Genomic DNA, 12,310 nt, shown 5'->3' with positions numbered 1-12,310 from the left:
TTCACAGGTAGCACCTCTTATGTAGAACTAGGTTCTTTGCACCTCTTCTTATGTATTTGAGTTATATTATGTGATAATTGTGTCTGTCATACCCACCTCCTAGACTGTATGCTCTATGAGGGCAGAGATCTGGTATTTATTCCTAGCACAATGCTACAAATATAGGAGACACTTAATAGATGTGAGTTCAATGTTGAATCACCTGCATCACAGGACTACACCATTTATTCTAAGTCTCTTCCCTTGAAGTTAGGCAGCCTTGAATATGGGACAATATACTCCCCCCCCCCCCCCGCCGCCTCCCACCCTCAGCCCTAAAAATGCCAATAAATTATAACCATGATATGGAACTATAGATGGTTTGCTCTACATGAGCCCAACAGTTTACCTCTGCCTCAGTTGAGGTTCTTGGTAGTTTAATATGTGTGGCTTTGATTCCAATCTGTAAGAATGGAAATGTAAAACATGTTTAACAATCTAATTAGCTAAAAGAAGTAGGAAGACTGAGAGATAAAGGTATTTCTTGGGTAAAGATAACTAAATACAGGTTAAAGGGTATTGTATGTTTTAAATTCCCATGTCCTAAAGGAATTTGTAGCATTCCAGTGATTCTGAAAGTGATGGACTGATCCCTAGGGGGCCCCAAGACCCTTTCAAGGAGTCCACAAAGTTAAAACCATTTTCATAATAGACTCAAACTTTTAAGTTCTAATATGGTAAAAATTATAGGATACAGTCCACAAGTTGTTAGAGTGGGATCCTCAATTTTTAAGAGTGGAAAGAGGTCCTGAGACCAAAAAGTTTGAGAACCACTGCCATACAATTACCGATTTATTGATTTCCCCACAGTATTTCAGATTTATTGTGTTCTTATTAGGATAAGGGCATGAGAATTTTAATTGGGGAATGGGGGAGAGAAATGGTGATGAGAACATTGTGTTAGCTGGCAGTATCAACTTAGATTTTACCTCCTCAGCAGCTTTTAGCTTCATACTTATATAAAGATTTGAATCATCTCTATCTCCAACCTAGAACATATAAACACAAAAATACTTAATGAGGTATAATATATAGAAAAGCCATTAAATTTTAGTTTGATAAAATAGTGCTTTTTAAATTGAAAAAATCCTTATTACAATTAAATTTTCACAATGTACCCTAATATATCTAGGAGAATTTCTCAACACAGAAATACTTAACCTTTGGGAATCATTAATTAGTTACAGGTTATAGTCCTGAGTAAACAAAGACATAGAGATCTACCATTCCCTTCTACCTTCTCAAACTCAAGGCTGAGGAAAATAGGAAGATTGCTTGCACTGATTCTGGGGCAGTCTTAATAGATCTGTTACTCCCTGACTTCTTAAGACAAAAGAATTGTATAGATATTGTTGGCAATAAATATTTGCAAGAGAGTGAAACAATTTCTTTACTAACTCATGATATGAAACTGATTTCCCACAGGAAGACCTATAAATGAAATAAGCAAAATCAGGAAAATAATATATGATGATTTCAATAATGTGTGGTAAAAAGTTTTAACAGTCAGTTAGTGATAATGGAGAGATGCCAGTTTTTGAAGGACCACCCTTTCGGGGAGGAGACCGTGTATGGGTTACACACGTCAGTCCAGCTGCTAAACACTCCACTTCCGAAGTGCGAGCTTAAAAGGCAAGGAGAGAACAGAAGTGGGATCTCTTGCCTAATTTCCTGGTCTGATGATTGATTGGTGCAACACACAGACGCAGACTGGAGTTGGACGCGTCCCGGCTCGCCATTAGCAGCACGTGCTTGACTCGGTCTCTCTTTCTTTCCCCAAAGGTGGCCTTGGGTTTTTGGTGAGTTTTATACGGAATATAGACTAAGCTTAGACTTAAGACTATTTGTTTTGTATTTCTACTTTCCTATCCCTCTAATCAACATCACCTGGTAACTACCACACAATAAAAGCTCTAACTATAGACCAGAGGTTTCTTCCATTTACTAGTCTAGGAGATAAATTAAAGGAAAGGTTAAAGAGGGGAGATTTATGATCTAATATCCAATTTTAAATTTCACAAATGTAAGTGTAAATATTAACACTACAACTTATCTGAGTTCAGCTGCCTCTTAGTTCTTTTTTAAAAAAAAATTACATGACAGTTGTCATTGTGTACACCCAAGATGTCAAACTCAATGTGTACAAAACTTCAGCAGAAAACAGATTAAAAAGTAATCAGGAAGGGGGCAGCTAGGTGGCGCAGTGGGTAAAGCACTGGCCTTGGATTCAGGAGTACCTGAGTTCAAATCCAGCCTCAGACACTCGACACTTACCAGCTGTGTGACCCTGGGCAAGTCACTTAACCCTCATTGCCCCGCAAAAAAATAAACAAACAAAAACAGAAAAAGTAATCAGGAAATATTCAACACAATAAATAAAAACTCAATACAACTTACATAATGTTAATTTGTGGCTTTCTAAGTCAATGTGACCCCCTCCACCCCAGGAATCCATTTCTACCTGAGTTGCCTGGGTCTGCTTTTATTGTTCTGCAACTGTTCATACAAGATTTCCCATGTTTCTCTGAAGCCCTCATAGTCATCCTTTCTCATGGGGACAATAGTGTTCCAGCACACTCTACTCTACTCTGCTCTATTCATTGTAAAACTGAACTACTCTAGTCAAAAACAACTGGTCATTTCCAGACTCCTCACCTTTTCACAGGCAATCTCCCATGTCTCAATTGCTCTCTTTGTTCATTGGATTCCTCCAATACTCAAGTTCAGACCCTACATTCTACAGCAGGTCTTCCCCAGTCCTCCCCATTGCTGGTATTTTCCCTCTAGAAATTAACTTTCATTTACACTGTACATATCATGTACGCAAAAATTTTGCATGTTTTCTCCATTAGAAGGTAAGTTCTTTGAGGGCAGGAGCCATGGTTTTCCTTACTCTCCTCCCTCTCTCTCCCTCTCTCTCCCTTTCTCAGAGTAACCCCAGCACTTAGCACAGTGCCCAGAACATAGCAAGCATTTATTACTTAATGCTTGTTGACCAACTGACAGTCACATATACAATAATTTATTCAGTCATTCTCCATTTTATGGGAAACCCATTTTGTTTCTAGTTTTTTGCTATCATAAAAATGGATTGCAGGGGCAGCTAGATGGCGCAGTGGATGGAGCACCAGCCCTGGAGTCAGGAGTACCTGAGTTCAAACCCGGCCTCAGACACTTAACACTTACTAGCTGTGTGACCCTGGGCAAGTCACTTAACCCCAACTGCCTCACTAAAAAAAAAAATTAAAAAAAAAAAAATGGATTGCTACCCTGTGCAAGACTATTCAGAGAAGGTGCTAACCTGAATTGGTAGAAGGAATTCCTCACCAGGAGCTCCCTATACCAATGGAATCCCAGGTCCAAATATAAAAAAGAATTTCTATTTCAAAATTCATGTGGCATGAGTCATCAGTACAGAACCTGAGCACTGCCTGTATAACGTACAACAAATATTAAGAATGGGGTCATGGGAGCTGTGGGATTGGATTGTGAAAAAGACAAGGAATACAATCTGACCAGAGGACACACAAATCAATGTGCCTAAGACAATTTCTGGCTACCTTATTCAGACTCCGGGGAGAAGCATGCTACTCTAAAAATGGGCATCATTGTGGTCACTGTGTATTTTATTCTATTGGGCAAAAAATATGATTCAATATAGTTTTTTCTCTATAGTCTGTTTTCACAGAATTCTTCATTTCCCATGATTAAATATTAAATCCTGTAAATAAAAACAGCAAAAAAAAGAGTAGCTTCATCTTAAGGGCTGATCCATTAGATTAACCCTATTTGGTACTAATTAGTTGCTAGTATTCTTGTGTGGTAAAGTGTAGTATCCAATGGGAAAAAACCCATTGGATTTGTAGTCAGAATACCTGGGTTGAAGTTCTAGCAAAGCTGCTTAACAGTTACATGGCCTTGATCATCTAGATCAGAGTAAATAATCTCTGGGGTTTCTTTCAGCTCTCAAGTACCTATGGCTTAGCTCTGAGTTTCATTTTCTTTATCAAAAATATGAGGAAAGTTTGAACTAACTGTTCAGTAGGGTGTTGTGGGCCTTAGATGAGATGAATAGAAAGTGTTTTATAATCGAGAAATACATTGTCTAAATGTGAGCTCTTGTTATTACTTACACTGTAAGGACCTAAAACATCATCTACTTGCCATGAACCAAATGATGCCTTTCTCTGTCTCTCTTCTGGCTCCCACCACTACAAAAAGCTATCCCTCAATTTTTCAACTGATTAATAATTTAATTAAGGATTAATTTTATCTTTGCTTTTTTGAAATCTGGAGTACACTATAACACATATATTTATATGTCTGGCATATGAGGCAATCCTAAACTTCATATGAATTGTTTTCCTTTAGCTTAAAACACCTTCACCCAACCCGTATACAACTTACTTTTACCTATTGATTCATATATTTGCTATATAATCATGTAAGAACTAACAACATTTCTTCTAATAATGTCTTGAACTATTTAAAAAATCTTGTTATTTACATTTTTGCATGCTTTAAGTTTTATCTTTCTTATTAATCTTGAAAGGAAGGATCCATTCAATATTCTTCTGTACACTACTACCTTGTTAAGATTTGCTTTCAAATATTCTAAAAATTTATCTTTAAGTTGTCTTTTTAATACTATGAATTATTTCTCCATAGAAATATTTTATGAAAGAGTAACGTTTAAAAAAGCAATGTGAAAATTTGCTTTTACATGTAACTTGGGGAAAATTCTAAATAAATAAATTTATTATCAAAAAAAAGAGAGTAAGGTTCATTATAAAAAGGCAGCTTCACTCAAAGTCAACTGCAAGGCACTTCTCTCACCAAAACATGGTAGGAAGAAATCTCCCAGGCTCTTTCCTAAGTTTTTACAACCATCTTAGTCCTGAATAATGCACATAAAATCCAAACTGATATCACTGAAATTAATCAAATATTCCAGAATTACTAATAAATATCTCACATTTCAGTCTTACTGTAGGTCAACTGTCCATTCAGACCATACTATCAAGCAGCTATTTCCATGCCTACCTTCCAGTGAAACAGAAGGAGATAAGGCTATTCAATACATATATACAAAGCAAGGGTAAGAATTGTTCAAAACAGCCTTACTAATCATATTTCCCCAATTCTTTGCCTAATCAAAATCCATATTACAAACCATTATCCTTTGTATTAGGAGAAACCAATATCTGAGGTAAATCTATCACAGATGTGCTTCCTGGTAAATATCTGCAAAGCAGCCCAGCAGAAAGAATGTTTTTTGCTTAATGAACACAGTAAAGGTTAACCTTTCTAAACAAGGGGGGCAGGGAAGGGTCATATAAAAGTACCTTAAGCAGAGGATTGGTAAAGAAAAGTGTTATGGAAATCTAGATTTGATCATGACATTTGCTTTCTCACTTTAATATACCTTCCCAAATAAATGAAGAAATAACCAGTTTGAGTGTTGTAATAAGCACAATTCTATAACATACCTTTCTTACTCAAGCAATTTGCAAAAAAAGTAAAAAACAAAACAAAATAAAAACTCACAGCGGAGAATATGTGCCAGAAATATAACTACAAGCCCTCAAATTGTCTTTCTTTGTTAGCAACCCCAACCTTTCTAATGGGGAATAATTTGCAACAAAAAGCAAAGGTGGCAAGATAATAGGGAAGGAAGAAAATTATGTTACATAGTATCCACTCCTAGCAAAGACTTCAGAAGGAGTAAGATAATGTATCTGGAAGCTGAAAATATGCACTGTGAGGTAATATTATAATTCTATAGAGAATTTCAAATGAAAACTGCTTATTTCCTATGGGTCAAATTAGTTTAATGGAGACAACATAATACCTGTAAAATCGCCAGGCCTGGTCTGAAACCTGGAACTTGCTCCTTCATTTGAGTAACTTGGTTCTTCAGTCTCTCTTTTATTTGCCTAGGGAGAAAAATAAATGGTTGGCTCCTTAACTATTGATCAGAAATCACAACTTAAGAAATTAAGATTCGTTTTCCTCTCTGAAATTAAAACTAAAATCATTATATGGAGATTAGTCTCCCTATACTCTCTTTGGAATACAAGGCAAAAGAAAATTCATACCAGAAATAGAAATAAAACACAAAGGATATATATATATATATATATATATATATTCATTCAGCTAGGCAAATACTCTATCTGGGACTAAATTTGGGCACTGAGCATAATTTCAGGGTTCAAATTTCCTTTCAATGCCTGGTTAAACTGAAAAGCTGACCTTGTTAAAACAAAGCCATTTCACAATTAAAATGGAAAAAGGACACTTGAAGTCCAAGGGAAAGCCACATGGTCTAGGTGGTAGAGATAAATAACTCATAGGTCATTCAATATATATTTTTCTTTTCTTTTTTTTTTTTGCATGCCCATACACTGTTTATTTTTTTCTTTTTTGTGTATGTGTGAGGCAACTGGGGTTAAGTGACTTGCCCAGGGTCACACAGCTAGTAAGTGTTAAGTGTCTGAGGTTAGATTTGAACTCAGGTCCTCCTAACTCCAGGGCCAGTGCTCTATCCACTGCACTACCTAGCTGCCCCCACTGTTTTTTTTGTTTTTGTTTTTTTTTGGGGGGGGGCGGGCAATGGGGGTTAAGTGACTTGCCCAGGGTCACACAGCTAGTAAGTGTCAAATGTCTGAGGCCGAATTTGAACTCAGGTACTCCTGAATCCAGGGCCGGTGCTTTATCCACTGAGCCACCTAGCCACCCCCACAGTGTATTTTTAATAATAAATATTTTTAGTTGAAGTTTTGGATTTCAAATTCTATCCCTCCTTTCCCCCCTCCTACGTCCCCTTCCTGAGACAGTAAGCAATCAGATATGTTAATACATGTTACCATATTAGTCATCTTGTCAATATTCCCTGGCTCCACTCTGGCAACAAGGGGTTAGAAGCAGACAGTCCTTAAAAGCCAGCTTCATTGAAGACCTTATTCAATTGTGCCAAACTGACAACTCAGGAACAAAAAACAAAGACCATCATTGAGAGGCAATGAAGGGATAAGTGGTTTGATAGATCTTAGTATAATCCAAGGGTCTCATAGCACAAGGTAAAAAAGGGGCAATGAAGTAAGGAGGTAATTAATCCATCCTAGGATCCCTAACCCATTAAACACAATTAACAGTGGGAAAATGTGACGTTACTTCACAAACTTGTGAAATAAAATCGTTAGCAGTTTGAAGGGGGAAAGGGTTCAAAAGGCAGATTCAACTCCTATTACCATCGGTAATTTGACTCAAGTGAGTCTAAGGACATTTTCACTAGGCTAGAACAGTAGATGAATGAGTAGCATTCACAATGCTACTCCAACCAATACACCCCCAACAACAACCCTAGAAACTAAGCAATACCTAAGCTGATGCTTAGGCTGCTAAGACTCTGGATAAAACACTTCACCAGGTAGAAGACCTCAAGATTGAGCTCAAGACCTTGAACAACCTATTTACTTCCTATCTCAAAAGAACTCTTCCCATTCACTAATACAATACCCAGACTCATTTGCCAATAGATAGCAAACTGCCCTCTGTGTACCCCTCCCCAAATCCCTGTGTTACTGAATCCTTCTACTGCTAAACAGTGACAACCCCTGCTACCTACCCTGTCATTCTCATCAGTAGCCCTACAATGTCTCACTCAATAGCCACATCAACCTCAATCCTATTCTACTGCCAATAAGCCATTCAAGATCTGACTCACCCAGTTACTGTGCCCTCTGGGTCAATAATTAACAAAGTTCCCTAGATTTAAGACTTCTGATTTTACTTCCATTTTCAGGCATTCACAGACACCTGCCTAGCAGTACTAAAGCTTAGAAAGAGTGGAAGCAGAAAAGATAAGCTAAGGGGAAAAAAAAAAGAGGGGGGAGGGATTTTTTTTTAAAGCTATAGTGGAAGAAAAAGGAGAACTAAAGAAGGCAGAGGACCTTTGCTTGGTATAAATGGCATGATGACAGGCAGAGTTGCTCATTCTCATTTTGTTTCCATTTTTTCCCCTTCCAAATGCACTGGAATGACTAACAGGAAGCTGATGCCCAAAATAAGTAAGGAGAAAGAAAGCACTTAGCTACACTTGATAGATCCAAGTCACCTGGCCCAGATGAACTAACTATGTTCCTGGAAGAACAAGTAGATGTGATTACTGAACCACTGTAAATAATATTTGAAACAGCACAGAAAGGCAAATGTCCTGATTTTTTTAAAAACAGAAGTGAGGATATTCTGTAAACCACATCAATTCCCAGAAAAATTCTAGAAGAGACCATTAAAGAGACGGTTGGTGAGCCTCTAGAAAGTGGTGGTTACAACAACCCATATAGCTTCATCAAAAATAGGTCATGTCAGACTGCCTTAATTTGCCCTTTTTGGGGATAGGGTTACTAAACTAATATATGAGGAGCATGCTGTGGATGTAGTTTACTTAGATTTTAACAGTGTTTATGATAAAGTATCTCATCTTGTTCTTGTAGAAACAATAGAGAAATGTGGACTAAGTAATAATACAATCCAAGGATTCAGAACTGGTTGGATAGCCAGGCTCACAAGAGTAGTTGTTAATGGTTCAATGTCAATGTGGCAGGGGTCCTCCAGGGGAGCACTCCAGGGATTTGTGCTTGGCCCAGTGCTAGTTAACATGGATAAAAACTAGATAAAGTTACAGCTATCAAATCTGCAGATGGCACAAAACTAGGAGGGAGAAGGTTGACCCAGTGGATTACACAAATCAGGATTCAAAAGGCTCTTTTTTTTTTTTTTTTTGGTAAGGCAATTGGGGTTAAGTGACTTGCCCAGGGTCACACAGCTACTAAGTGTCAAGTGTCTGAGGCCAGATTTGAGCTCAAGTCCTCCTGACTCCAGGGCTGGTGCTCTATTCACTGTGCTACCTAGCTGCCCTCAAAAGGATCTTAATAGGATAAAGCATTGGCTTGAATTAACAAGGGTTACCAGGAAGTAAGGAATGTGAGTGGAGGGGAGGCTGAGGAAGTAGATGTGGCAGTCAACAAAAGCTCATGTGATCTTGGACTGCATTAGGAGAGGTAGAGTTTCCAAGACTAGAGAGGTATATTCTGCCTCCAAAGATCACAACTTGAGCATTGCATACAGTCCAAAATGATGACATTTATAAAAAATGGGCAGATAAGCTGGACAGTGTCCAGAGGAGGGCAACAAGGATGGTAAAGGAGCTTGAGTCCATATTATTTGAGGATTTGCTGAAGGAATTAGGCATAATTACTTTGGAGAACAGAAGACTCAGAGAGGAAGTGATAGTTATGACAAGTATCTGAAAAGCTAGGATGTGAAAGAGGAGTTAGACTTGTTCAGTCTGGCCCAAGAAGCAAAACTAGGAGCAATGGTAGAGGGTGCAAACAGAGGCTTGAGGGAAACATCCCTTTCTAACAATCAATTTAGTTGAAATGTTCTTTAGGGGCGATTAGGTGATGCAGTAGATAGAGCACTGCCCCTCAAGTTGAGAGGATCTGAGTTCAAATGTCACCTCAAGCCACTTACTAGCTGGGCAAGTTACTACCCCAATTGCCTTAAACATCCAGGGCCACCTCCAGTTGTCCTGATGTATAACTTGCCACTGGACCCAGATGGCTCTGGAGGAGAGTGAGGTTGGTGACCTTACACAGCCTTCCCTCACTTAAATCCAATTCAGTACAAGGTCATGATCCTCTTCAAGAACAAAGGATAAGGGGGCAGCTGGGTGGCACAGTGGATAAGACACCAGCCCTAGATTCAGGAGGACCTGAATTTAAATCTGACCTCAGACACTTGACACTTACTAGCTGTGTGACCCTAGGCAAGTCACTTAACCTTTACTGCCCAGCCAAAAAAAGAAGGACAAATAACAACAAATGTTCTTTAAGAGGTAGAGGGTTACTTCTTGAAGATCCTCAAATAGAAATTAGATGACTACTTATTCTGTATTACATAGTGTAGATTCTCTGTGTATAAGTTGGATGAAATTATCACTGAGTCCCTTCCAACTCTCAAATTTTGTGATAATTATTTTTTATTTTCCTCTCTTTATGATTAAAAAAAATCCTAGATCTCACCTCCTTTTCTCACTGTCTACAGCATACTCATTAATTGGGGGAATTAATGGGTGTAACCTTTGGGGCTAGAGCATCAAATGTTTTGATCTGCATTTGTAGTAGTAGTAGTAGTAGTAGTAGTAGTAGTAGTAGTAGTAGTAGTAGTAGTAGTAGTAGTAGTAGTAGTAGTAATTGTATTTTTTCCCAAAAAGCTGTTGATCATTTCCAGTTCTGAGAGCTATTGCTCATTGTCTCATATTTTTATCAATTCTTAAAAAACTTTTTAAAACTATGTAGTAGTTTAGCTTCTTATACAATCCTCCTTTTCTGCTCATTGTATATTGAATTATTCATGCTTAAGTTCATAATATAAAAAGCTTTAAAAAAAAAAGCTGTCTACTATCATTGCCTCTACTGCCTCCCCTCTTCTCAAATTTCTGCAATCTTTTTTCTGACCTCATCATTAAACTGAAACTACTATCTTCAAAGTTACTGATAACCTTTTAATGGCTTCTGACACTACTGACTATCCTTTCCTCTCATATTCTCTCTTCTGAGTTTTCATGCCATTATTCTCTCCTGGCTCTCTTCATACTTGTCTGATCACACTCCTCAGTCCCCTTTGTGGAGTCATCATCCATATGATGCCAAACAGTGAGGACATGCCAAGGCTCTATCCTGGGCCCCATTCATTAGCTCCCCTGGGTTTACTCATCATCTCTCTGCAGGTGCCTCCCAAATCTACATATTTTTAAAGTTTCTCTCCTGAGCTCCAATCATCCCTGCATCACCCACTGGACATTTCAAATCGCATGTCCCCTAGACAGGTCAGAGTCATCATGTCCAAAACAGAAATCATTCTCTTTCCCACCAAACCCATTCCTCTTCTGAACTTCTCTATTTCAATCAAAGGCAACAATACCCTTCCAGTCTCACAGGTTTGAAACATCGGCATTATTTCTGCTCTTTACCTTCCCTTGCCCTATAAGCTGCCAAATCCTGTCATTTCTTTCTCTGCAATATCTTTTACCTTCATTCCATATCCAGCCTCACTACTCACACAGACTCTTATCACTGGTCTCCTGGAGTACTAGAATGGCTTCTTTATTGGTCTTTCCCCCCCACAGGTAATACACAGCTCTAACCATGCCCCTCTACTTAAGTTCCAGGGCTTCCCTACTGCCCTTAGGTTAACATTTAAACTCCTGTTTGACTTAAGACCTTCCACAACCTCTCTCCAGCCTCATTATACAGGTCTGTTCTATATACAGTATGCCATACTGCTTCTTGTGTGTTTGTAGGCATGCATACTGTACTCAATCTATGAGCAGGAAGATCTCTCTCCAATTATTTTTCCAGTTCTTCCTTATCTATTAAAATCATTAAAAGCTATCTTTGCACAGGTCTTATACATATCTTCTTCTTTCCTCTCCTCCAACCCTAAGTGCATGTCCTGATAAGTAGCTTTTTGGTTGATCAGACCAGTGACTTTACTGGTGAAGAGGACTCCCTGTGTGAAAATTCCCTCCACTGGAGATCAGCAACTAACCTTTCAACTTAGCCTTAGAGACATGCCTCTTGCAAAGAGGTCTTCTTGGTGGTCACATGGCCAGTATGGATCAAAGGCAGTACTTAAATTCAAGTCTTCCTGACTTTAAAACCCACCCTCTAGCTACACTGCCTTTCATGTCTAGATGCATTAATACAGAAATGCTTGACACATCTTGTGGTTACTGTAAAAGATATTTCTCTATTAGTTTCTCCAGATTCTTAGTAGCATCTAGAGAAATGTAGAGTTTTAGAAGTTTACTTTATTGACCTATAGCTTCTTTACTTAAGCAATTCTCTCCATTGTTGACTATCTCAACTAACTATTGCCTTAAGAATATAAACATATCATCTACAGATAATTTATTGCTTTATTTTGTTTTTCATGCTTTACTGCTAAGATTTCTAAAACTATGTTAAAAAGCAGTGGCAAGAGCGGTCAACCCTGTTTAATGTTCATCTTTAATTGGAAACACTTTGAACATTTCTCAAATGCATAAAAATTGAGTCATTTTCAAAGAGGTCCTTATATGATATTATGAAAGTATTTTCTTACATCTTAATTTTTTTCTAACAAGAATCCTTACCATATTTTATCACAGGCTCACTCTCTACTGATAAATTCATGTACTCTTATTTTTTTTCTCTTGCTGAGA

The 12,310-nt window shown here is 38.0% G+C and overlaps 1 protein-coding gene across 2 annotated transcripts in view; it reads right to left on the bottom strand.

The window, feature by feature from the left end:
- The window catches only part of MTHFD1 (methylenetetrahydrofolate dehydrogenase, cyclohydrolase and formyltetrahydrofolate synthetase 1), an 86,616-nt gene that overhangs the window by 57,850 nt on the left and 16,456 nt on the right, over nucleotides 1-12,310 (bottom strand). The window contains exons 2-4 of one of the 2 annotated variants that reach the window (XM_043986144.1): nucleotides 5,891-5,975; nucleotides 969-1,028; nucleotides 389-442 (exon numbers count right to left, since the gene is read on the bottom strand). In XM_043986144.1, the coding sequence (XP_043842079.1) occupies nucleotides 389-442; nucleotides 969-1,028; nucleotides 5,891-5,975 (199 nt within the window). The remainder of the gene's footprint in view (nucleotides 1-388; nucleotides 443-968; nucleotides 1,029-5,890; nucleotides 5,976-12,310) is intronic. The other variant, XM_043986145.1, reaches the window with a different exon arrangement.

Source organism: Dromiciops gliroides, chromosome 2 (assembly GCF_019393635.1).
Source record: "Dromiciops gliroides isolate mDroGli1 chromosome 2, mDroGli1.pri, whole genome shotgun sequence".
NCBI lineage: Eukaryota > Metazoa > Chordata > Mammalia > Microbiotheria > Microbiotheriidae > Dromiciops > Dromiciops gliroides.
The sequence above is the reverse complement of the archived record's forward strand: the minus strand, read 5'-3'. Positions and strand labels throughout refer to the sequence as shown.